Genomic DNA, 24,198 nt, shown 5'->3' with positions numbered 1-24,198 from the left:
AATACGATTTCAAAATGATCCTTTCGGTGAATTTCCTTCCAAGCTTTTATTTCCCCCATTAATACACATGCATAACTCCATCTATTTAAGATTTTTGCAATCATAATACATATAATTATAGGTTCTAGGTTTTTTGGATCTGACAAGATGTCAGAAGCGTTGTCCATATTGCTGCCTTGGATTCCTAACCCAGGACTGTGCTTTCTGACTGCAACAAGGAAAAAACGCTGCAAGTCTGTGTGTTCTGGGTTGTTACTTCTGTAACTCTGAGTACAACATTGAGTTAACTCTGCCCTGGCCAGGAAGCTCAGTTGGTTTGAGCGTCATCCTGCTACACCAAGGTTGTAGGTTTGATTTTCGGTCAGGGCACATACAAGAAGCAACCAATGAATGCATAAATAAGTGGAACAACAAATCAATGTTTCTCTCTCTTCCCCTCTCTCTCTCTCTAAAATCAATAAAGTTGAGTTAACTCTATGTTGTTATTATGCACAGACATGCAACATTAGCAAGGATCAAATGAAAACAATGTGTTAAGACATCTGATGTTCATAAACTCCCAAGACGAATGATCCATAGACGCCTTTAGGAAGCCTTTTGATTTGGTGTGTTTTTTTTCCTGTGGTTTTTTTCCCCCAAAATGAGATAACAACAGGACTTACATATTGCCAAGTCTTTCTCTTATTTAATTCTGTCCCCTCTGAATGGAATGCCTTTCCCCCAGCTCTTTACCTAGATATTTGAACCATGAATTAGTGAATTCTCATTAGGCATGGGTTGTAGATCTTGCATTTGTGTGTCTTTGGCACTTTCCATTTCTAGACACCACAGGTGGCCCATGTGCCTGAGAATGTCTCCGCCAGGACCCGGGGGGAGAGAAAGGAGCCTTTCCTTGGTAGATCTCAGTTGGGGCTCACAGATTCACTGCCCCCTGTTCAACCTGACAAATCTCAGTCACCCAGAAAAACTGCAGCCCTGAGCCAACCCAGTCTAACTTCTATTCGGGGCCCTTCGCTGCTTGCTGGTCAGTGAAAGGGACACATTAACCTCTGAGCTATATCCAGATCCTGGATGTCACCTTCCGCCCTCACTGGCACTTCTAAAGGCAATTCTAAGTTCATTCCAGAGCAATAAGCAAATTGACACATAGATCAACAGCAAATCCTTGTTGTCTAGGCAGATGCAGATGGTGACGTGTTCTCTTTACGAACTGCCACGTGTCATTCTGTTTGCTTGAAGATCTGGGGTTAGTGGGACAATAGCATCCCCAGGAAGGAAAGGCACTGGGCTAAGAGTCAGGAAACGTAGGTTCTCATTTCAGCTGTGCTACTGGCTTGCTGGGTAACCATAGCAACACGTCAGACCCCTTTCTATCCCTTTCATTACCTGAAAATACTTTACTTACAACTCTCACCAGCTGTTCTAAAACTCAAATAACATAATGTTGGTGCTGACCTGCAAGATCCCTTCCAGCTACGAGTCAGACACATTTGGGGTCATCTCGGCTCTACCATTATTAGCTCTGTGGCTTCAGTCAACTTGCCCAGCTGGAAGTCTCCACATTCCCGTCATTGTTCTGCCTCTTGAGCTTCTTTGGATGATCTAATTATTCAAATCATGCATTCTAGATGGATAGGTAACTAATCGAAGTTTTAAGTCATCTTTCTGAAAGAAAGCTCTCTGTTTTGGACAAATGATCCCGTCTCTGGGGACATGGGCATCTTTGTAAAATGCAATGCTGAGCCCTCTCCCCTGAGATGCTAGCCTATTTGGTCTATGGTAGGGCCCGAGCACTCATATTTTTATTTCTGATGTTCTAGTGAGCAACCAAGATGAGGACCTCTGTAAGCATACCAGCCCCCCACTAGGAAATCATCTACCTTTATCTCAAATAGGCTCCTTCTCCAGCTTGGAAGTCATTGGCTGAGAGGGTGGTTTATGTTTCCTTCAAGGGCTCTAACTACCTGTAAAATATCTGTAGCTGGAGTGGCAGATCCTGGAATGAGTCCATGGACCATGTTGGGGGCAGCCCCAGAGGATCTCCTGGTTCCTGCCCCCACCCACTTCTTGGCAGGTTCCTGAACTTGCCTCTCTGCCACCTGCCCATCTGGCAGTCAGCTGGTCCCATCATCTCCTGGCACCGCCAGGTCTGTACTTCCCTTTGTAAACACCATCAGAACTTGCCTCTGAATCCCCCGGGGTGCCAAGTCGTGATGGAGCACCAGGCCACATTCTAAAGGAGCCCATTCTTGGTCTCCTTGGCTCTTGGCTCTAAACCAAAAACAAAATGAGTATCAACATTAACAACAAAAGCTGGCTTCTTTCTTTTACTACAAAGAACAAGGAAGCATGGGTCATTTTTGCCTAATAGGCTGCTATAAAAGCTGTGGTCTGAGGGTGGGGTAGCACACTTATGACAGGGTGAGGGCTGAGCCAGTGTTTAATAGACTGGCAGATAGAAAATGAAATGCCTTTTTTTTTTTTTCTTGGTCTGCAAGCAGCCAAGATTTGAGCAGAGAGTCTTTGTTTAAAGGTGCCACTTGCAAAAGTTTTCCAGAACCATCAGACCAAAGAATATCTTCCTGGTCATAAAATTTGCATTGGGGACTGTCCAGTCTCCGAACATATCAGCACTCCCTTCTGTGGGCGCAGCCCCTCCAGAAAGAACACCCTGGCCCTCTGCCTCGTCCTTCGTCTTGGTTTTCCTTTTTTCCTTTGGAAGAGACTGGTGCAGCACTCCAGTCTGTTCCTGTGGGTGGACAGCCCACATACCCACGCTGCCACACACCCCCGACACACACACACACACGCTGGATGGCTAGGTACTGATTTAATCAGCCAAGCACAGAAAAATCTTTTGAAAGTGATGTGACCACACAGGCAGGGACATATGAAGGCCATCTCAACTGTGCTTCCCTTGGCCCCCAGGGTCCCTATTAGAGACGCATGGCTGCAGTGATCCTATTCCTAAGAGTTGGAAAACTCCCTTCTTGCTAGCCGATGGAGGTCCGTCCCCCCCACCCCCATCCCCACCTCCCCGCCCTTGCGGCATGTGTCGCATTTGGGAAAAGCTCACCATAACAATCCATGTGTTTTTCGTGGTTACTGAAGTCCAGGTAAAATTTGGTAGACAGGAGGGGACTTACAAACAAGGGAAGATCACAGGCATAGAATGGGAGTATTCATCCAGGAGACAGCAAACACACCTCCCGGCTAAGCTAATGGTCTGTGTTGAGAAGTGGTGGGAACAGAGACTGCGAAAAAAATTTAGATGATAGAGTAAGTTGATTGTGCCAGCGATGAAGATCTCCTGAAGGTCTACTGAGCTCAAGAGTACCTGAGGGAAAAGGTGTTTAGAAAGATGCGCGGGAGATACATGTGAAGGGTTAGAAGGAAAAGAGGTGAGAGGCAGCAACATCAGCTTAGAGGTGATGCAGAAATCCAGGAGTGAGGCCACAGGATCTGAGCCTGTTGGTAGCATCGGGACTGAGGGACAAATGGTGGGGAGACAACGTAATGAAAGAATTGCCAGACCTCATAACTGATGGACATGTAAGGTGAGGGAGAGGGAGGAACCAAATAAGAATCGGTAGTGACTGGGCTGGCAGAGGGGGCGTTGTCTGGATTCAAGAGTACAGGGAAGACTGTTATCATCTCCCCAGGCATGCAAAGAACCTGGTGTGTTTGGGGTTTGGGGGAAGGCTTCCTCCGAGTCCCTTTAGGAAAGACTCACCAAGTTCTTTCTCTCTCAGGAAAAAGATGTGACTCCAGATAAAAACCTACTGACCAAGGCACAAGATGCTGCCCTGTGGCTGGAGAGCTTGCCGGACTCCAGACCTGCCAAGGCTCCCCTCTCCACCACCGCCTCCATCGCTGACTTCTTCCTCGCCCTAACCATCTGCAACTCCGTCATGGTCTCCACAACCACTGAGCCCAGGCAGAGGGTAAGGATCGGTGACGGAGGGAGTGGCAGGGGAGGGGGGGAAGTGGAAGGGCAAGGGGTGACACCCTGAACAGGAAGACAAGACACTTGGGCCCTAGCCACAGTATCGCCATTTCATCCCTCTGAGACCTTGAACTCTTACCCTTTCTGGGCCTCAGTTTCCTCATTTTTAAATAAAATAGAAAAAGTTATATATGAACTCTCAATGTAGCTTTCAAATTTTGTGTCTATCTGTCTGCAGGGTAGATAGTAAGAGTTAATATCGCCCTAACCGGTTTGGCTCAATGGATAGAGCATCAGCCTGCAGACTGAAGGGTCCCAGGTTTGATTCCGGTCAAGGGCATGTACCTTGGTTGCGGGGACATCCCCAGTAGGGGGTGTGCAGGAGGCAGCTGATCGATGTTTCTCTCTCATCGATGTTTCTAACTCTCTATCCCTCTCTCTTCCTCTCTGTAAAAAATCAATAAAATATATATATTTTTTAAAAAGAGTTAATATTTACTGAGCACTTGCTACATGCCAGGCTCCATGCCAAACACTTTGGCTACGTTATCTTTTAATCCTCATTATCCAACAATCCTACGCTGTTTGGCTTTGCATTTAACAAGTGAAGAAACAATGCTAGCCAGTTTGGCTCAGTGGGTCCCAGGTTCAATTCGGTCAAGGGCACAGGCCAGAGTTGCAGGCTCAATCCCCAGTAGGGGGCATGTAGGAGGCAGCCAATCAATGAGTTTCTCATCATTGATGTTTCTTTCTCTCTCCCTCTCCCTTCCTCTTTGAAATCAATAAAAATATATTTTTACAAAAGAAAGAATAACAGAGATTCCACCAAAGTTAAAAAAAAAATAGTGAACAGGCTCAGAGAGCTTGAGTAATTCAACAAAAGATATATGGTTAATACATGACAGAACCATCTGTATGACTCCATAACAGCATATTACACTGGCCTCTGCTTTTATATGGGGTTTAGAAGAAATACCGCCATGTGTGATGTTCTGCCAATTGGGAGATAATGCAGCTGGATGGCCATTTATAGGAGATTAGACTCTGAATTATTTTTTAGTACTGAAATTAGCTGTGTCTTTAATTATCCACTGACTCTCACCCAGGCTCCCCTGTGAGTACCTGATGAGAATAATTGGGTGTTATAATTTGTGGCTATGAAATTAAGAAAAAGGTTCACCCAGGCACCAACTCAGAGCCCCCCTTTCTTATATCCTGATCCCAAACCACCCTGAGAAGTCACTTCAGCCATCTTAAAGCCACCAGGTTATCAGAAGTCTTCAGGGAGCTTTGAGAGAAGGTAGCGTTACCTGAGAACTCTGTTTTCAAGAGGAAGGAGCACCATTCTGGGGAGGACAGCATCTGCCTCTTAATCTTTAAGTAAACAGGGAGGCTTCAGCTGGCTGGCCGCTGGAGGTTCCAACCTCTGGAGTCGGAGAGAACCAGGCCTGAGGCCCAGCTGTACTCCCTATACACTGGGTGGTGATGGCCAATTTATTTAACCTCTTTGTGCCTCAGTTTCCTCGTCCATAAGTTGGGATAATGATAGTATCCTATAAAGTTAGGGAAGATGAAATGAAATGACGCGTGCAAAATAAAGGCTCTGGTAAGGGTGTGGGAATGTGAACTCTTACTATGGGTCTGGCTTTTGTCTCCTTTTCTTTCCTTTATCTCTGATTAGAATGGGATGGTCATTACCAATCCCAGGCATGTCAGGGCTAGAGGGAACATCTGGCCTGATGCTCTCATTATACAGGTGGGTAAATTGAGGCTCACCTAGAGGAGATGACTTGCCCATGACCACAGAGGGCCCAAGTAATCCATTTCTTGCAAAATGACCTGTAGATTCTACCACAGACCACGTGACTTTTTTTCCCAATATTGAGAGTAATGTTCTTCTTCCCTCCTTCGATCCCAAGGTCACCATGCCACCCTCGACCAAGGCTCTGGGGACCTCCCTGGAGAAGATCCACCAGCTCTTCCAGAAGTTGAAGTTTTCCAGCCTCAGCCAATCATTCTCCTCCACCGCGCCCTCCGACACCGACCTGGGGGACAGTTTGGGGACCACCATGCCCACCACGGACTCGGAAGACAGAGACGACGCGTCTGTGTGCAGTGGAGGCTACTCGACTGATACTGACGGCGGCTACAGGAGCAGCACATGGGACCAAGGTGAGGCCCTGGCGTCTGGGTCGGGCACTTCCTTGGAGGAGGTGCTGGAGGACCCGGCCCTCGGCCCGGCCAGCCCTGAGCTCTGCTACGAGGCCGAGAGCCCCGACGAGGCTGCCCTGGTGCACGCCGCCCATGCCTACAGCTTCACACTGGTGTCCCGGACGCCGGAGCAGGTGACTGTGCGCTTGCCCCAGGGCACCTGCCTCACCTTCGATGTCCTCTGCACCCTGGGCTTTGACTCTGTCAGGAAGAGGATGTCCGTCATTGTGAGGCACCCGCTGACGAGCGAGATCATCCTCTATACCAAGGGCGCCGACTCGGTTATCATGGACCTGCTGGAAGACCCGGCCCGCGGTGAGTCCCCCCTCACCAGGGCTCCAGGGAGAGAGGGCTCCGTGGTTTAGGAGGCAGCGTGGGAGGGGAATGATGAGTTCAAGTTACAGCGCCACTCAGCCCAGCAGATCCCCAGGAACACGGGCCACAAGCTGCTCTCCTCACAGCGGTTCCTAACACTCGCTTCTTTCATTCCACGTGCCCTCGACCTGGAGAATGACAGAGCTTGGGAGCTAGACTTGGGGAGGTCTTAAAAGAGCAAGTCTCTTTAACTCCTTTATCCCCATTTCTAGTTTTCTAAACTCATTTAAACATGGATTATCCATACACTATATTTTAGCAGGACATCCATTAACATATCCTAGAAAATACTGTGGTCCTCATTCTTAGTTTTGGAGAGAGACCAACTGAACCCAGAGAGGGAAGTGACCTCAGAGAGGAGGTGAGGTAACCAGTGACACATCCTCGGCCCGGGTACCCTGAGGCCTTCCATGCTGCCAGACTTCCCTGCCAGGCTCAGTGCACCCTGGGAAGGCTCAGGTGGCCCTCTTTATCATCCTTTCCCCCAGCCTCTCCCAAATGGATTTCCATAAACTTGCACCAAGCCAGAAAAATGTTCCATGGTCCCTAGCTATCAGTGTCTAGTTTTGGAGCAGCATGAATTAGTGCACAGACGCTTCTTGATGGCTAACAAGGAGAAGATGGTTATGGGGCTATGATTCTCTCAGGGTAGCTGGTTCCAGCCAAGCTTTAGAATTGCCAGGCAGCCCTGTGCCTCCTGCATTACCAGCTATGGATCAAAGCCAAGAGGTTCATGAGGATGGATGAGCGTTTAGAATGGGAAGGGAGCTGATTAGGTTTCTTTATTCCCAGACTCTGGCAGAGGAGTGAATTCCGTGTTTTGGAGTCAAGGGAGCCACAGTATTCTGTCCCTGGGCAACAGCCATCAACGCTGCCCTGGAGATGGTTTTTTATTTGTTCCTCACCTGAATGCAAAATGGATTAGAGATGTTTCCAATAAAAGACACATGAGCAATGTTACTATTAAGAATTGAGGACTAAAGCTTTGAAAAGGAAGGGGGGAACTAACCCTAGGTGTAACATATTTATGGTGTTTGAACGTTCAATTTGACCATGAGGTTTCTGTTAGCCTGAGCAAAAAAAAGGTCAATTCGAAGGTAACCAGATAGAAGGCAAAAGGGTTTAATCTTAGGAACTGATGTCTTTGAGAATAAAATACTTCAAATAGTGCTCAATAAGACAATGCATAAAGACTGTGCTTCGGGCACTAAGAAAACAGTCACACCTTCTGAAAAAAGAGAAAGTAATCTTTGAAAGAATTTTTGCAGTATATAAAAACAGCCATAGAATAGTATCACGGGGGAATTCAGAGCTCATTGTGCTTTCTTATACTTATCTTACTGTTAAACATTGTATTTTTAATTTTGCATTATATGAAGGGATGGATGAGGTGCCCGAAACCTGTTTACTACTTAGGGCCTCTGAAGATCTCAATGTAGCCCTGGTTTAAAAAAAATGACTGAAGCTTTTTCCAAACTTAACTTTATAAAGTGCTGCAATTGATTAGAGATGTCTGGGACATCTTCGATAAAGTAAGTGGCGATAGCATCAATCCTGCCCCATACCCACAAACCCAGGATGAAAAATTCCTTTTATCTGGTAGATAAAAGTACTAGAATTCAAGAGAAAAAGTTTAATTTTTTTCTAAAAGAAATGTATTATGTAGGACTTCATAAAGGGGACTTTGAGCAACACAATGAAGTCTTTTTCATTCTAAACACTATGTTGGTAGGAAATGCAAACAATTTTTTTTTCTAAGACCATTTCTTGCAGTGTGGTGAACTTAGCAATGAGATTCAAGTCCAAAGCTGTCTTGGAACCTAACTGGATATAAGGACTGAAGTAGATGACAGAGAAGGTGATGGATAGGATGTCCAACACTTAGCAAACCGTTGGTCATCCAGGGCTAAAGTGGCTACAAGGAAAGCACCTGGGGTCACAATAAAGATCCACTGTCTGGTCCCTGATTCAGCAGAGCTTCAACTGGACTTGGGAATCTCTCTTTTTTGTTTATGTTCTCAGATAATTCTGATGCAGACAGGTGTTTGGTAAGAACACCTTGGACCACCTACCCTCCTAAGTAGTGCATTTCTCAGCCAAGCTTGTGATGATCAGCTGTAGAGAGCAGACAATGGAAGGACTCCCAGAGATCACCTTCCTGGGCACCCTGACAGCCAGGAGAGTCCCTCTGGTTCTGTGGAGGGCTGGGAGGGGATTTCTCCACTAAAGATTCCAGGATGTTAAGAATGGGGATCCCTGAGCATTTGTATATGACCTCATGCGGGACAATGACTCCTTCACAGTGACTGACACTGATGTGGAAAAGAAGCTGAGGAAAATCCGAGCCCGGACACAGAAGCATCTAGACTTGTATGCAAGAGATGGTCTTCGAACACTGTGCATCGCCAAGAAGGTGAGAACAGATTCCTCGTTAAGTACGTGCAGGGCCGCAACCCTGATTTTATCTTTTCTACTTCTTTTTAGAAGACCCTTAATGTGGGTTGCTTTAACATTTTCAAACTTAGCTATTTTGACTCACCACAAAGACCCAGGACTTTTGACAGTTTTGCTGGGGCAGAATCTGAATGGCAAGGTTCCTTATCAGTGTGGCTATTTGTATATGTAATTGGTTACCTCTAACTCATAAAATAATGTTTAATGTTATAATTTTGCCTTCTTTTAAAATCTGCATTATTTGCCTAGATTGGGAATTTGGGAGATTTTATGTGATCACCTAAAAGTCTAGATTTCTGGTTTCTCCCAAAACTTTAGAGGAGCTGTCAAAGTGGGTCTCCATTCTCGAATGGAAGCAAATAGCTACAGCCACATAGCAGCTGATCCCTGAGGAGAAATGTATTCTGCTGTGTTGTGGTTGGCCACAGTCCCCACTATTCCCTATTGTTTCCCTTGGCCCAGTTATAGTCATGTAGATTACCTACCTCACCTCCTGCAGGTCTTTAACTTGGCAGCCCCTGCAGGTGAGGCAGACAGAGAGTTAAGAGTCCCAGAGCACCTAAAATCAGGGAGGGAGCTATGGTGGACATATATTTCTAGATGGCTGGATTTATTTCTCCATAAATCCACAGAGCTCATCTCTTTCATGGTCCTTAGGCAACCATAAAAATGTAAGAGTTTATGAGCACCCACTTTAAAGCCAGACCTACCTGGGTACAAGTCTCAATCTCGCCACTTATCTGTTGAGTGACATTGGGCAAATTTCTTCATCTCTTAGAGTTTTGGATTTTCTTATCTATGAAATGGTGTCAGTGCTCCTTACCTCATACAGTTGTCATGAAGATTAACATGTATACATGGGACAGCAACTAGTGCTTACTACTCTATAGCTGTAATTATACTATCTTCTATTTTCCGTTGAAATTATTTGTGCCTATTTTGTCTCCTCTAATAAAACTGTGAATTTCACAAGAGCAAAAGACCTACTCATGTCCCCTTGGTTTTTCCTATGTGCCATTCACAGAGAGAAAATCTAGGACTATTCATTGCTGTATTCATGCAATTCCAGCACTGGGGTCTAAAGTACTATGGGACTCCAAGGGAGGAAGATATGTCCTCTAGTTGTATTCTTCCGGCTTTGGGGTACCACCTCCAATAACTGGTGGAGAATTCTACCAGGCTGTGCGAGATCTGGATGCTGCTTACCTGTCCAGCCTCATTGCTGGCTCTTCTCTTCCTGACTCTCCATCCTTCGGCCAACTGGTGTTTACAAGGAATAGATGAAACCAAGTTCATTGCTTTTTCACAGCCTTTGCACTTGCCCCTCCCCATGACTGAACCCTTCTCTTCATTGGCTCTCAACTTGTATGTCGCCTTGTCTAAGAGACCTGAAGATTCAAATGAAATAGCCTTTCTTCCCACAGCTATCCCTCTACCCAGTCTCAGTCTCTCTCTCTCTCTCTCTCTCTCTCTCTCTCTCTCTCTCTCTCTCACACACACACACACACACACACACACACACACACACACACACACATCTTCAGATCACACTCTTTAATTTCTGCATAGAATTCCTTGAAATGACCTATTATTTTAAATTATTTACTTGGACAACGTCTCTCACCCTCCAGTAGCACATAAGCCCAGGCATGCAGGGATCTCGTCTGTCTTGATCATTGCTATACCTTCAGTGCCCAGAGCAGGGCAAGAGCTCAACAGATGTTTGGTGATAATGGAACATGAGGATCAATCCTCCATTGATTTGTATACTCAAGAAAGCAATCATTGAGGAGAAGGCCCCATCTAATTGTGTAGAGAAGCTCAAACAGGCACATGGGAAAGAGAAGGGATCCACTGAGAGTTGTGAACGAGCCTATTCCTATCCCGTAGGTCCTAAGTGAAGAGGACTTCCGGCGATGGGCCAGTTTCCGGCATGAGGCCGAGGCATCCCTCGACAACAGAGATGAGCTTCTGATGGAGACCGCCCAGCATCTGGAGAATCGACTCACCTTACTGGGTAGCTAAAAATAAGCCCTCATTAAATGAAAAATAGGAATGCTGCAAGCTGGAAAGGGAGTTCTTGGCCCTGATTCTGACACTGCTACAAATGTGTCTCAATTAGGAGCCTTCCCCGGGGTGCCTTTCAAGAGATTTGGCACAGACTGTGCCAACATGCAACCCAGATTCCACATGCAGCCTCCTGAGGGTGCCCGGGAGCATTCCTGCACTCCCTGCTGGGTGAGGCTTAGGAGTCTGGTTGCTTCTCCCTCTATTTGTTCAAATGTTTGTTGAGCACCTACTGTGTATCAAGTAGCATGCGAGGCATTGGGGCTACAACAGGGAATAAGAGCCACAGGGACCTGGGCTCCCAGAGTCTAGTGAGGAAACGGACTAAACAAGTAATTAAACAGTGTGATGAGGGCTGAGCTGGAAGACTTACCAGATGGGATAGAAACACAGAGTAAAAGGTGCTAACCTGGCCTGGGGCCAAGGAGGTGCAGGAAGGCTGGACTGAGTGGAGAAGAGGACTTGGTCAGGCCAAGGGGGAGAGTGTTCCAGCAATAGGAAGGGGCCGGCTGGTAACTCAGGTCTGCTATGGCTAGCCCATGGAGTGTGGGGGAGAGAGGTCAGCAGGACCCAGATTAGGAAGGGCCCTGCACATCACATGCTGAACGTTTGGAGAGGGGACGGGAGGGAAAGCAGGGACAGACCTGTGCTTTCTGCACAGAAGTGAGATTGGTACGCTGGGGGAAAGAGGAGCGGCATGGAGGCCACAGTTAAGAGCCAGCGATGGATTCCTGGTGAACGAAAAGCATTGCTGAGAGAGCAGGGGAGGCTTCATTTATCCGGATTCGTCTCACAGCTCAGGAGTCAGATCTAGGAAAGGCCATGCGGGCCCAGCATGCACACACACGGGCCACAGGGCCGCTTTCTTCCACCTCAGAAGGCGATGCTGACCTGGGCACAAGGGCCAAGGCGTGGCTCTGCCGGACCTTGCTGTGTGCCCAGGGACACATCCCCACAGCCTCCGAGCCTCGCTTCTTCTCTGGATAAAACCCACACCCCAGGCTGCTCAGCCAGGCCAGGTGCGAGGGCACAGGAAGGCCCAGCGCTGCTGCAGGAAGCCTTTCTATATAAAAGCAGCAGCAGGATTTGGACAGGTGGGTGGCCAGCCGGGTCGGAATCCTGCTCCACCCCTCCTCCAGCCTTTCGCTTCTGTGTTTCGTTTCTGTGTTTTGTTTGCTGCCTCCCAAGGCCCCCTTGAAAGCTGGTCACGAGAACTCATTTCAACAGGCGCCAGAGGTCTCTAGGCCAGACAGCTCCACCCACCACACAAGGTCACCGGAGGGTCATCCCACCAGGGCGCTGACCCTCCTCGCCCCTGAGGTTCCTTGTTTCGGGAGCACTGGTCTCTGTTGGTGAGCAGCGCTACCCGGCTGGTTCCACAAGAGAGAACACACTTGCCAGGGCCCGTCGGCCCCCTTGGCTGGGAAAGGCCTTCGTGCCTTCCTCTTTCATTTTCTCTTTCACACACACCAAAAAAAAAAAAAATGTGTGTTTCCTCCTCTCGCCTTCGCTCTGCCTCCCCACAACATCCATCAGCTTCAGAGGCCCACCTTCCAAGCGGACCCTGGGAGGGAAAGCTGAGGCGGGGCCATCACTCTTCCCAGGGTTGTTTACCTGGCTGTTTGGGCCTCAGATACCAAACAGGCACATTTCTTGACAGCGAGGCTGTTTTTCTTCCCTCCAGGCGGCTCGGGAAGGAGAGGGCTGGGGCCAGGCAGAGAGCTCAGCTGGCCCCCAAGAAACCGCCCTGCCCTTGCGAAGCTGCCTGGCATGCTCGCTCGCCCCCGAGGAGGGCGATCTCTTCCCTATGCATCCAGCTTAGCTGCTTTGCCAGCCTGTTGTCACTCGGAATCATTGAGAGAAATGAATGCCTTGCTCCTGCCCAGAGTGAAATGGGCCTGTGCTCTGAAATGCATCTCAATTTCAATGCCGGTTTATTTTTGCTTAATCACTGTTATTCAATATTTAGGTTGATGCAAAGCTGGAGATGATTCAAAATGTATGGAAGCTGCATGTTTAATTCTCTCCAAGAAAATGAGCAAAAACCTGGGTCTCTATGAATTCTGCTGGGAGCGGTTGCATAGCCAAGATTTCAGCCTCTTTGTTTCTCTCCACTCCCACTGCCACTATGCCGGCAGCTGTCTGCACTCCTGCTTGGCTTCTAACTGTTAGCCCCAAATTATTCATGCGGCTTGCTGCAAACTCCAATCCGTTCTCTAGAATGATGTTCTTCTAACTCAAAACTAATCCTGCCACTTTCCAACTTAAGTCTGTTTAATAGTTTTCTCGGCTACCAAATAAATCCCAATGTTTTAATGCCCTGCTCAGCAAAGCCTATCTCCTGGCCTCATTTCTCACCCCACTCTGCCTTCTTTTCTGTGTCTTCTCTTACTCTGGCCTCAGGGCCTTGACACATGCTGATCCTTCTGCTTGGAATTCATTTTCTCCTCCACCCCTTGGCTTTATCTTCCAGGCCTGAGCTTAAAGTACACTTTCTCAGCAAGGCCTTCTCTGACCTTCCAGATGAAGTTCGGGTCTCCTGGCATAGGTTTCATCCTGGGCTTCTCATATAGCTCAGTTATAAACCCTTATTCAGCAGGGCCTGGAGCTTGGAGGGTAGGGGCCAGCTCTGTGTATTTCGCTACTAAATCCTGGGTGCTTAGTACAGCCTAGAATGTGGAGGATACGTAATAATTACTGCCTGGCTCGATAGGCCTTCACGGAAACCAGGCAGCTGCTTTTCCGTGTGAATGTGATCTCCGTTGTCTCTAATCACTCCAGGAGCCACTGGGATCGAAGACCGGCTGCAGGAAGGAGTTCCAGACACAATCGCAGCTCTGCGGGAAGCTGGGATCCAGCTCTGGGTCTTGACTGGAGATAAGCAGGAAACAGCGGTCAACATCGCCTACTCCTGCAGACTGTTGGATCAGACCGACACTGTTTACTCCATTAACACAGAAAGCCAGGTGAGGCCACAGTAGGGCCCAATGTCCAAGTGCAGAGTAGCTTGGCCCAACAGAGGACGGGCTTATGGGTGGTACTGGGGTATTTGAGGAAGCCACTCTCCCAACATCTTGGAGCTCTGAGGGCCCTGACATCAAGCAGCCCAGTGTCCTCTAACCTCATCCCCACATCTGGTGGGCCAGTGTATTTACAGTATGTCTAACAGCACATACGCAAAAGTCCTACCTCTCCTGAATTCTACCCTTGGCCCAGCCTCCTCGTTCTACAGATGAAGAAACTGACGATCACTGAGGCTGTCACCTGCCCAGGGTCACCTTGTGGTTCTGACAGAGTAAGTCTAGAATGCTGCTCTCCTGCAGGCCAGTGCGGACTGCATGACACCATGCTGTTTGCTCTCAGAGCCTCCGTGGTTGGTTGGTTATACCTTGGATGAACCCTCCATTGAAAAAAGCCTCAGTTAAATTGAAATTATTCTGAGTTTACAATTTCAGCTCCAATCTGTAAGTCACTTTGGTTTGCCACAGAATACATCCTGGAGGGAATGACACACGAGATGAGTCCATTTTAATGGGTTAGGGGAGAGAGAGAAGCACAGTTCTAAAACTGTGAATTTTTTTTTTCCAACCCAACCAGGTTATGGGTGGCAGAGAGCAAGGTTTGGAGAGAGGGCTGTGTACAGTCTGAAGAAGAATATTCAAAGTTGTAATGCGATTTTATATTTAAGTTTATTTTCACAACGCAAACTGCAGAAAGTGAACTTCCAGTCTTGTTGGGAATATGGGATGTGGGCGCTGACTTGTACGCTATCAGAAGGAGGCAGGGATGGCATTAGATGTGGGTGTTAACAAGGAAAGCACTGTGTTGCAGGGGTGGTGAGTGCAGGGGACCTGGAGACCTAGAGCATGGCACGGGGAGAAGGGTGGAGCAGAGGGAGGGAGGTGGGAAAGAAAGACCACAGGAAAAAGGCAGGAGGAGGATGGAATCTCGGACTTTCATTGTTGCCTGAAGCTGATCAGGACCCAGATGTTTGTGAGGTTCGAATTTGTCATTTATTTCATGAAGAATCCACATATGCACCTTTTTTAAAGGTAGTGTACAGCCCTGACCAGTTTGGCTCGGTGGATAGAGTGTCGGCCTGCGGACTGAAGTGTCCCAGGTCCGATTCCAGTCAAGGGCATGTACCTTGGTTGCGGGCACATCCCCAGTAGCGGGTGTGCAGCTGATTGATGTTTCTCTCTCATCGATGTTTCTAACTCTCTATCCCTCTCCCTTCCTCTCTGTAAAAAAATCAATAAAATATATTTAACAACAAAAAAAAAAAGGTAGTGTACACTATGAAAGTGCCTGAGGCTCTTGAGATGAGTTGGAAAACCCATTTACTTTCTTGTGAGGTGCACAGATGATGCTATGATTAGATGAAACCCCAAAGAATTGTCTAAATGAAAATAATCTCAGGGAAATATCTGGCATTAAGGTGATGCTTAGGAGAGAAAGTAATTTGCAGCTTGCTTGAGTGCTTGATCCCTGTAATCGTGTCGATGTCACCCTACTCTGCTGACAATGGAAATGTTCGAAAAGATCATTTCACTCAAGGTGATTCTAAAAGGACCTGACAACATCTCAGACCTGTGAGCCAGCCTGTGTGTGTTGGGGGTTGAGGGGGCAGCGTCTGTGGGTTCTGTTAAATGCAATGCATCCCTGCAGGAAGCAGATGTTTGCTGATTAATTAGTGAAAGGTCCAAAGGAGCAGTGGGCCACACTCCATGTTTTCAGTCACTATCAACTCTTTAAAGTTGTCTGGGACCTTCCATGATGATGCCTGGTTGTTAATTTCTACCCACACCCCCGGATGTGCTAAACCTACGAGTCTTTCTCATCTTCTTGTCTGGGGAAAAGGAGTGGATGCCTGGATATGTCAAGAGAGACCCTGGGGAAATCCATTCTAAATCTCGGATTTATTTCAACCCCCGTTTAATGTAATTACATATTCAGTGGATATTTTCTCCAAGGGTTTTTATCTGCCTAATTCATTATAAATTGATTTAGAGCTACTGTTTCTTCGTTATGCATCTTAAAGCCATAAGCAAGTTAGGGGACCTGTCTAGACCTCAGGGTTTTCAGCCATAAGATGAGAGAATTAATAACCCATCACTGGAAGTGTTGATCTGTTAAGGGATCTTAGAAGGGACTATAGTATTAAATGGAAACTAATAATAGCAGCTATTGCTGTTATTATTAACTACATATTTGAAAGCTTAATATTGTGCAGATACCATAACTCTGAACTTCATTTAGAAAAGATTTAAGATCATAGAAGGAAAATATTTATTAGCATAGGATTTGTATTTGTTAACAAATTATATCAAAACTTAGCCACTAAAAGAGGAGAAACATTTATTATCACACAGTTTCTGTGGGTTAGGAGTCCAGGAGTGGCCTAGCTGGGTATGTACCTCTGGTTCAAGGTCTCTCTTGAGGTTTCAGTCAAGCTGTCAGTCAGGGTTGTGTGTTCAGCTAGATGCTCAATGGGATGGGTCGTTTGGGGATGGAGGAGAGTCCTTCTTCCAAGCTCATGGACCATAATTGTTAGCAGGCCTGGTTCTTGCTGTGTGGGCATCTCCACAGAGTGCTCTGCAGCCTGACCGCTGGCTTTCCCCAGGCAAGCCAAGCCATCCAGGGCACAGTGGGAAAGAATGCAGCATTGGTAGCCAGTCTTTCAAACTAACCTGGAAGTGGCATCCCATCACTTCTGCAGAATTCTCTTCGATAGAAAGGAGTCACTTAGTCCTAGCCCTCACGAGATTGCACAAGGGCATGAATCCTGGGAGGTGGAGATCACTGAGAACCAGCTAAGGGGCTGCCTACCACAGTATCTGACATACCAAATGTTAAATGAACAGTAACTATTGGGATTATTACATAGAAAATTCAAAATTTGGGGTTTTTACTTGGAAGCTTACGTATTCAATGACTTGCTGCGGTCCTATGCTGGAGGAATTTTTAAAATGTATGCTAATCCCAACTTCCAGCAAGGACTATCTTGATCTCTTTCCCAAGTATTTCAGGTGTAACCAGTAGCTCCTTGAACTACTTCCTGTGGCGCTTTAGGGTCTGTGCACACTGACTGCCTCTTTAGTGTTTCCTAAAGGAAGGCTCGGGAATAATGAGCTGCAGTCCTACTGCCTCCAGAAAAATTATAACATTTTCAGAAGCTTCTAGATCAATGGTTCCCAAACCTGTCATTTTAGAACAACTTCCACAATTTTTAAAAATCCACGTATTGCCTGTACTATTTTTTATTTAATGACTTCATTTAAATTGACTCACTTTGAGCATTTTTAAATTCATTTTTGGAAGAAATTTTTGGCACAGCAGTAAATGAAAAATACTGCTAAGAAAAGACCATGTGAACGGCACAATGCTATTAAAATCGATAATACAATTGACTGCCACAGTTTTTCTCTAGCTTTATTTTAAAATGATGTTCATGGAACATAAAGAGGATGAAGAATATATTTAGAACCAAAATCTGACATAACCAAAAGGAATGGAGAAGAATTGATAGAGGAAATAAACTTCTTCACTATGTTTCAAGGTAAACTTAGGGCAGAAAAAATAAGTTTCTTTAAACCAATAAGACTTTCACATCCATGTACAGTGACCAACACATTCATACCAACAGATAAACACACAGTTCATGTATTTTTTCAATTAGGAAGCCACAATTTGAGTAGTATTGGTCTGCCTCCACTACTAAATTGGATGACCTTGAGCAAGTTACTAAAATTTCAGTTTCTATTTCTTCTTCTCTAAACTAACATTGGTAATAACCACCCTACCTACACACAGGACTGTTCTGAGGAACAAAGGAGAGCTAAAATGACTGACACACACAAAGCATTGTTCTAGCACATATTGTCCTATTTACCATCACATTAGTATCTCATACCATCCCCATATCAGTCCCGATCTTGCTGAACTATTGCCATGCCCATTCCGGAGCAGTATCTCCTATTTTGGCCATTCGTTTTGATTCCAAATTAATATAGCTTTGATGTTGTTTGAAATATTGCAGGGCAATGTAAAAATCAGAGAATGTTTCTCAGGTAAGCGATCTGTATGGTGGTAGAGTTTGGTAACTATTTTACTGAAGGATAAAGTGAGATTTTAAACCCACGTTTCCAATGTTGCTTACTAACACCAAATGCGTTATTCCGACTCTTTACAGGAAACTTGTGAATCCATCCTCAACTGTGCCCTGGAAGAAGTGAAGCAATTTCATGGACCCCGGAAGCCAGAGCGCAAGCTCTTTGGGTTGCGCCTACCTTCTGAGACACCTCCCCCCGCCTCAGGAGCCGCGGTGCCAGCAGTTGGATTGGTCATCGATGGGAAGACACTGAACGCCATTTTCCAGGGAAAGCTGGAGAACAAATTTCTGGAGTTGACCCAGTACTGCCGGTCTGTCCTGTGCTGCCGCTCCACGCCGCTGCAGAAGAGCATGATCGTCAAGCTGGTGCGAGACAAGTTGAGCGTCATGACCCTTTCCATAGGTACCCATCATGCTGAGATGTGGGTGGCAGTTTTATAGGGCTAATCTGATGAGAGGCCTGGACCAGGTTGGGGGAGGGGGGGGTTGTCAGGTGTCAAAGTCAACATGCTTAGGCTGAAGGTCATTGTCTTAAAGGGAGAGAGGTCAAAGTGACAAATGTGGAAGCCAGGAGATGAAGCCGAGATGGAGAGTGAATCAAAGTTCTCAGGATTAGAAAGTCAGCAACAGAAAAATCAGGACTGGGATGGAGGCCAAAGCCAAGAGGGGCCTCAAATCCAGGTAGCTCATCTACACCCAGGCCAACTCAATTCTGGGATGTAGACCATTTCCCCTTCAATACTTAACACGAGGCACAATGCGATGAACGTCGGGTGTTTGTGGATTTGATACTCTGTTGAGTGCTGATGGCTGGTGGGGAAATTTAAAAGTTGGGCCTGTCCCATATTTAATTTTGTATGTTCCTTGCTATATACAAGACCCAGCACAAAGCACACACTCAATTAAATGCTGGCTTGTTGTTTGATGAAGAATTCCTCATAGGAGACTACACTCTAATCAAGGTTGAGGTAGAGAAGTAAAGCTTGTACTTACTTCAAACCTTCCAGGAACAACCAATCCTGGTTTACAAGAATCTTACTGGTCTCCATTAGCCCTCCAGCCACCTTCCTCTCTGCAGCCACTTTCCTCTCCCCAGCACTCTAGGTTTCAATCAAGAGAAACTACTTCCCATTCCCCAAAAGCCTCATCCTCTCTTTCTCTCCCTCCCTCCCACCCTCCCTTCCATTCTCCTACACTCTCCCTCACCCCTTTTCTCTCTCTTCCCCTCCCTTTCCCATGCCTTTGCACAAGCTATTTCCTCTGTAAAACCCTCCTGCTTCCAGTCCCTCCTAACTTCCCTTTTCTCTGGGAGCTCCCATGGCACACAGCCCTCCTAGCTCCAAACTGCTGGTATGCTTTCTATGATGGCCTGCCTGCTTGGGAGACCATGAGTCCCTGAGTAGAGGGACAATGTCATTCTTACCCACCATTTCATCCCAAGCCCAGCACATACCATACAAATAGTAAATATTGTATTTATTTAGGGACATTCTTGAAAACGGTTCCAGGTTCTCTTCTTCTTACACAGACATGGGAAGAGATTGTCCTTCCTGGCATTCCAAATAAGAAACCTATTATATGTTGTTGTTTTTCTCCTGGTATTCAAGTAAAAACAACACCCCCCTAAAAAAAAAAAAAAAAAAAAAGAGGAAGTGGGCGGAAAGAATATAGGGAGCATAGCGTTAGCCACTGCATTCTAATTTTATTCCCCTGAATTGTCCTCTTCAAAACTTTAGACACACACAAGGCAATCACCTGAGACTGATTCCCTGAAGTATGAGATTGGCTTCATTCCCATAGCAACAGAGACAACATCAGCAGGGTGAGAAAGAGCATGATTATACACCTCCACTCCCACTGGTTTGCTACGGGAAGAGGTGAAAGGGTGGATTTGTTCTGCCATGGGGGAAGATTAAAATTATGTGCTGCTCTGCTATCAAGGAAAAAAAAATCATCATAAGAATAATGGCTACTAATAATGATAAAATTTTTAAGATCAGTACATTTTGTTGCCCCATAATTAGGGGAATAAAATTCTCTCCCCCAATGACATATTTTCTATGATGTCTAATAGAGAGTTAATTGCAGATTATGAGAACCTTCTGGGAAAAGAGGGTCAGGAGGTGAAGGCAGTATAGTGTACAAACCACGGCCCACAGGCTGAATCCAGCCCACTGCATGCTTTTATGTAGGGATGCTGAGAATGGTTTTTATTTTTCTAAATGTAAGGACAGTTGTTCAATTTTGCATCTTGGCTGACAAAGCCTAAAATATTTACTATCTGGCCCTTTACAGAAAAAGTTTGCTAAACTCTCCTGTAATAGATAAAGCATTAGGAAGAGGCTTATGATCTATACAACTCAATGTGTAGAGCTGTGCTGTCCAAGACAGTTGCCCCCTAGCTATTTGTGGCTATTTACATTTAAAATTAAAATTAAATAGAATTTCATGAGCCACATTTCAATAGTCCCATGTGGCTAGTGGTTTCCATGTTGGACAGTAAAGACATAAGACATTTCCATCATTACAGAAAAATCTATTTGGTAGTACAGGCCCTAACAACCTCCAGTTTCCTGAATTTTCATTGAATGAGAACTCAATGTGACTAAATGTACCTCAACCAAAAAAGTAGTCGATCTCATTTGTCTATATTCAAAAACAAAACTAAACACTGTCCCGGTCCTTGAATACCATTGACAATCTGATGAGTTAGCTGTCCAAACATACCAGTTGTCTTAATATGGCCAGTATTTCATGTCATAGTGAATTCGGGAAGGTATGCCAGCTTTGGAATTGGAAAGATCTCAATTTTCCTAAGTGTCTTCACTAGCACTTGTCTTGCATTACTCTTGCCAAGTCCCTAAGTTGCTCAAATTCTCCATTTGCTCTTCAGTAAAGCCCATTGTAACATTTGTGAAGGCCTTTTGTGTAAACTATAAGCACAGTTCAAGTCCCACTCACTCCCCATTGTATTCCCAATAGCTAATACTGTGCCTAGAAAAAGGACACAAATATTTGTTGAATGATAAAAAGTAGGGCTTCTTGTCCAAAGAAGAATAGACATCTCTCAGGCCAAACACCATAGCAATTGACTTTTCCTGTAAAACTAGAGAATGTTAAAAGGATTCAATTAAGTACAAATGGAACACTTTAGAGCTACTGGTATAAAAACCCTTCTGTGTCCCACATCAGTTAGACCAGGAATAAAGATACCTTATGACCGCTCTTCTTTCAGGTGACGGAGCAAATGACGTAAGCATGATTCAAGCTGCTGACATTGGGATTGGAATATCTGGACAGGAAGGCATGCAGGTACTGTTCCCATTAACTGTTCTTGTTTCTTCCTTGCTCTCCTTGGTCACTGTTGGAGAGTTAGGGCATTCTTCGCAGTTGGGTGACCTTCTCCCTGAGAATTTTGCAGAATTATCATTTGAAAGTCAGGAGGCATCTGTGTCATAAGCCTCCATCATCAGCTCCCTCGTGCCCAGTCCTTCAGAACACAAAGGAGATCAAAGGATGCTTGGCTTTTTACAAACAGCTGGTGATACTTATGTTCTAAAGCCAAATAGTGCCCAACCATTCAGGGAAGCATTACCACCAAAACCTAATGTTTTTCCTTAAGTCCATCTGCCTGCATGCATGGGCCCAAAGATATGCACCAGCAGGAGTTTGCAGTATAGAAAGTGTAATACTGAATTGGCCAGGGACAGAGAGCTAATGTGAAAGCCGGACTCCCAAAAAGCATATAGGTTACAGACTGTACAGGGAAAAATCACAAGACACCATGGTTCAGGGGTCCAGCTGGGAGCCGATTGTCAGAGGTGAAGCAAGGGTGATGAATCCATTCTTCAGGTCTTGAGGACAGCTCTGAGATCTTTTCCGGTCCCTCTGTCCTGTCTCATGGGAAAGGAGTTAAGGGGTCCTTCCACCTTAGGGCTCAGGAACTGAAACATAAATAGGTCAAGATGTTATCATTAGTCTGCCATGTTAGTCAGGTCTGGGGTACTGTCTTCCGCTGCCTTGGGGGTTGCTGAATCTCTGGAAGAGAGGCTAGGGGAGAGAGAGAGGTTTCTAGAGTAAGAATTTAAAGTTCAATTTAATCAGTCATAAGGACCCCCAGTTTCAGAAGCGTAAGCCTTCCTCTGACTGCATGCTTCCTCCCTAGATTCATGCCAGGAATTATAACTAAGCTTGTCTAAACCTCACAGTCTTAAGAGTTCTAGGAACTGTGTCTCGTTCTGAGTGACCCCAAGGGCAGAAGACACATGCCATCTGAGCTTGGAGCGAATGGCCTGCCTCAGGAGGTGGCCAGGGGTTTGAGGATTATTTGCCTGGAAGCCCCTACTCTCTGGGTAACCATCAAACCCCTAGCATGGTGCCCGAAACACACTGGGCCATAATAAACGCTTGTTGAACAAATAGAAGGAGACAAAAGGCCAAACTAGACCCCTGGCCCCTTCTGCCCTGCCCTTTTTGGATTCTAGTGAGAAAGAGCCACCCAAGGGCACCACATGAGGCCAAAAGGCCTTTCAGACTCTACTAGCTATGGACCTAGAGCAAAGGCCTGCCCTCGGGGAGCCTCTTGGTGCACGGGCAGCAATGATGGACACGCTGTCTCTGTTCTGCCCTTGTAGGCCGTCATGTCCAGCGACTTCGCCATCTCCCGCTTCAGACACCTCAAGAAGCTGCTGCTGGTGCATGGCCACTGGTGCTACTCCCGGCTGGCCAGGATGGTGGTGTACTACTTCTACAAGAACGTGGTGAGTGGCCTGCGGCAACCTCCCACCCGGGCCTGGGGACCAGCTGTCCCCACATTAGACAAAGCATCTCAGCAGGAGGGGAGGAGTCAGGCTCACCTGGATTTTGAATCCTGATACAGTCCCTTACCAGCTCTGTGACCTTGGGCAAGACAATGCACTTCTCTGGGCCTCGGTTTTGTCTTTGACAATATGGGTTAAAGCATCTGGTACCTGGGAGGCAGCATGAGTAGTTACAAACATGGACTATGGAGTCAGACATAATTGGTTCAAGTCTAGGCTCCTGTATTTGGCAATGGCCCTATGCCTTAGTTTTTCCATCTGTAAAATGGGGCTGATAAAAGTACCTTTCTCATATATTTGCCCAGTAGATTAAACGAGAGCTTGTGTATAAAATGATTGGCATGTAGTAATTACACAGTAGAGTTAGCCATTATTTTTCATCATTGTTGCTGCTGCTGTTACTCTCAGACAGGCTCCATAAAAGAGATTTATTTTCTGACTGCAAGGAAGAGAAGGATCTGAAGAACAACTAGTGTGGGCTGAATTATTTGTGGATTTGGGTTCACTAGTGTGGCTTTTCTCTTAGATTTCCTCCCCAGATAGAGCCACTCTAATGCAAGAGCCAAGGTAACGGTTTAAGATGAAGTCTGTGACTTCCACCCGACCCAAATGTCACTTCCCAACAGGGGGTTCACAGAGGTCAAGACACTAAATAAAATATCTATCGGAAAAAATGTTTAGACTAGGGAGGTCATCTGAGTTTCAGTCTTGCCTGATCCAGCATGCTGTGTGAATGTGGAAGAGTCACTTAACCTCTCTGAGCCTTGGTTTCCTCATCAATAACAGGAAGACTATCACCCTCTCTGTCCCTAGGAGTCTTATCAAGCAGCTTTAGTGTCAGAGCTCTGGAATGCACGTAGCACTTTACAAATACAAGAATTTGTTTCTCCTAAAAAAATGTTCATTTCTGTCTTGTTGATAAAGGTCCAAAGCAGGCACACACCAGCTGAGGTATTAAAACTGTCGGAGGCCCTTGTTTGAAAAGCCCTGGATTAACAAGGGGTATAGGGAGAAAGCAAGGGCCTGAGTTTTTCATTATCTAGTTCAAGGACCTTTGACTAATCCCCAAGAGTGTCCAAATAGATTCCACTCCTGTTTGCATAAGGGAAGAGAGAGGACTGGGACCAGAAGAGGATGGAAGAGAATAACATTAGCCAAGTAGCTGCCTCAAAATTGCATTTTCCCCCTCTTGCTCCATCCCCCAGTCTTGTTTG

General features: G+C 46.1%; 1 protein-coding gene and 1 long non-coding RNA gene across 3 annotated transcripts in view; one reads left to right on the top strand and one right to left on the bottom strand.

Annotated features, from left to right (window-relative positions):
• ATP10B (ATPase phospholipid transporting 10B (putative)) overlaps positions 1-24,198 on the top strand; it is a 79,494-nt gene that overhangs the window by 39,304 nt on the left and 15,992 nt on the right. For both annotated transcript variants that reach the window (XM_059699112.1, XM_059699114.1), the window contains 8 exons: positions 3,753-3,944; positions 5,866-6,472; positions 8,836-8,945; positions 10,877-11,003; positions 13,835-14,019; positions 18,246-18,567; positions 21,400-21,476; positions 22,799-22,924. In XM_059699112.1, the coding sequence (XP_059555095.1) occupies positions 3,753-3,944; positions 5,866-6,472; positions 8,836-8,945; positions 10,877-11,003; positions 13,835-14,019; positions 18,246-18,567; positions 21,400-21,476; positions 22,799-22,924 (1,746 nt within the window). The remainder of the gene's footprint in view (positions 1-3,752; positions 3,945-5,865; positions 6,473-8,835; positions 8,946-10,876; positions 11,004-13,834; positions 14,020-18,245; positions 18,568-21,399; positions 21,477-22,798; positions 22,925-24,198) is intronic.
• The window catches only part of LOC132235929 (uncharacterized), a 98,105-nt gene continuing 95,749 nt past the window's right edge, over positions 21,843-24,198 (bottom strand). Inside the window, exons 4-5 of the long non-coding RNA XR_009453126.1 lie at positions 23,021-23,134; positions 21,843-22,108 (exon numbers count right to left, since the gene is read on the bottom strand). This is a non-coding gene — a long non-coding RNA (uncharacterized LOC132235929). The remainder of the gene's footprint in view (positions 22,109-23,020; positions 23,135-24,198) is intronic.

This window comes from Myotis daubentonii, chromosome 5 (assembly GCF_963259705.1).
Source record: "Myotis daubentonii chromosome 5, mMyoDau2.1, whole genome shotgun sequence".
NCBI classification, from domain to species: Eukaryota; Metazoa; Chordata; class Mammalia; order Chiroptera; family Vespertilionidae; genus Myotis; species Myotis daubentonii.
Note: the sequence above shows the minus strand (reverse complement) of the source record. Positions and strands in the feature narration are given on the sequence as shown.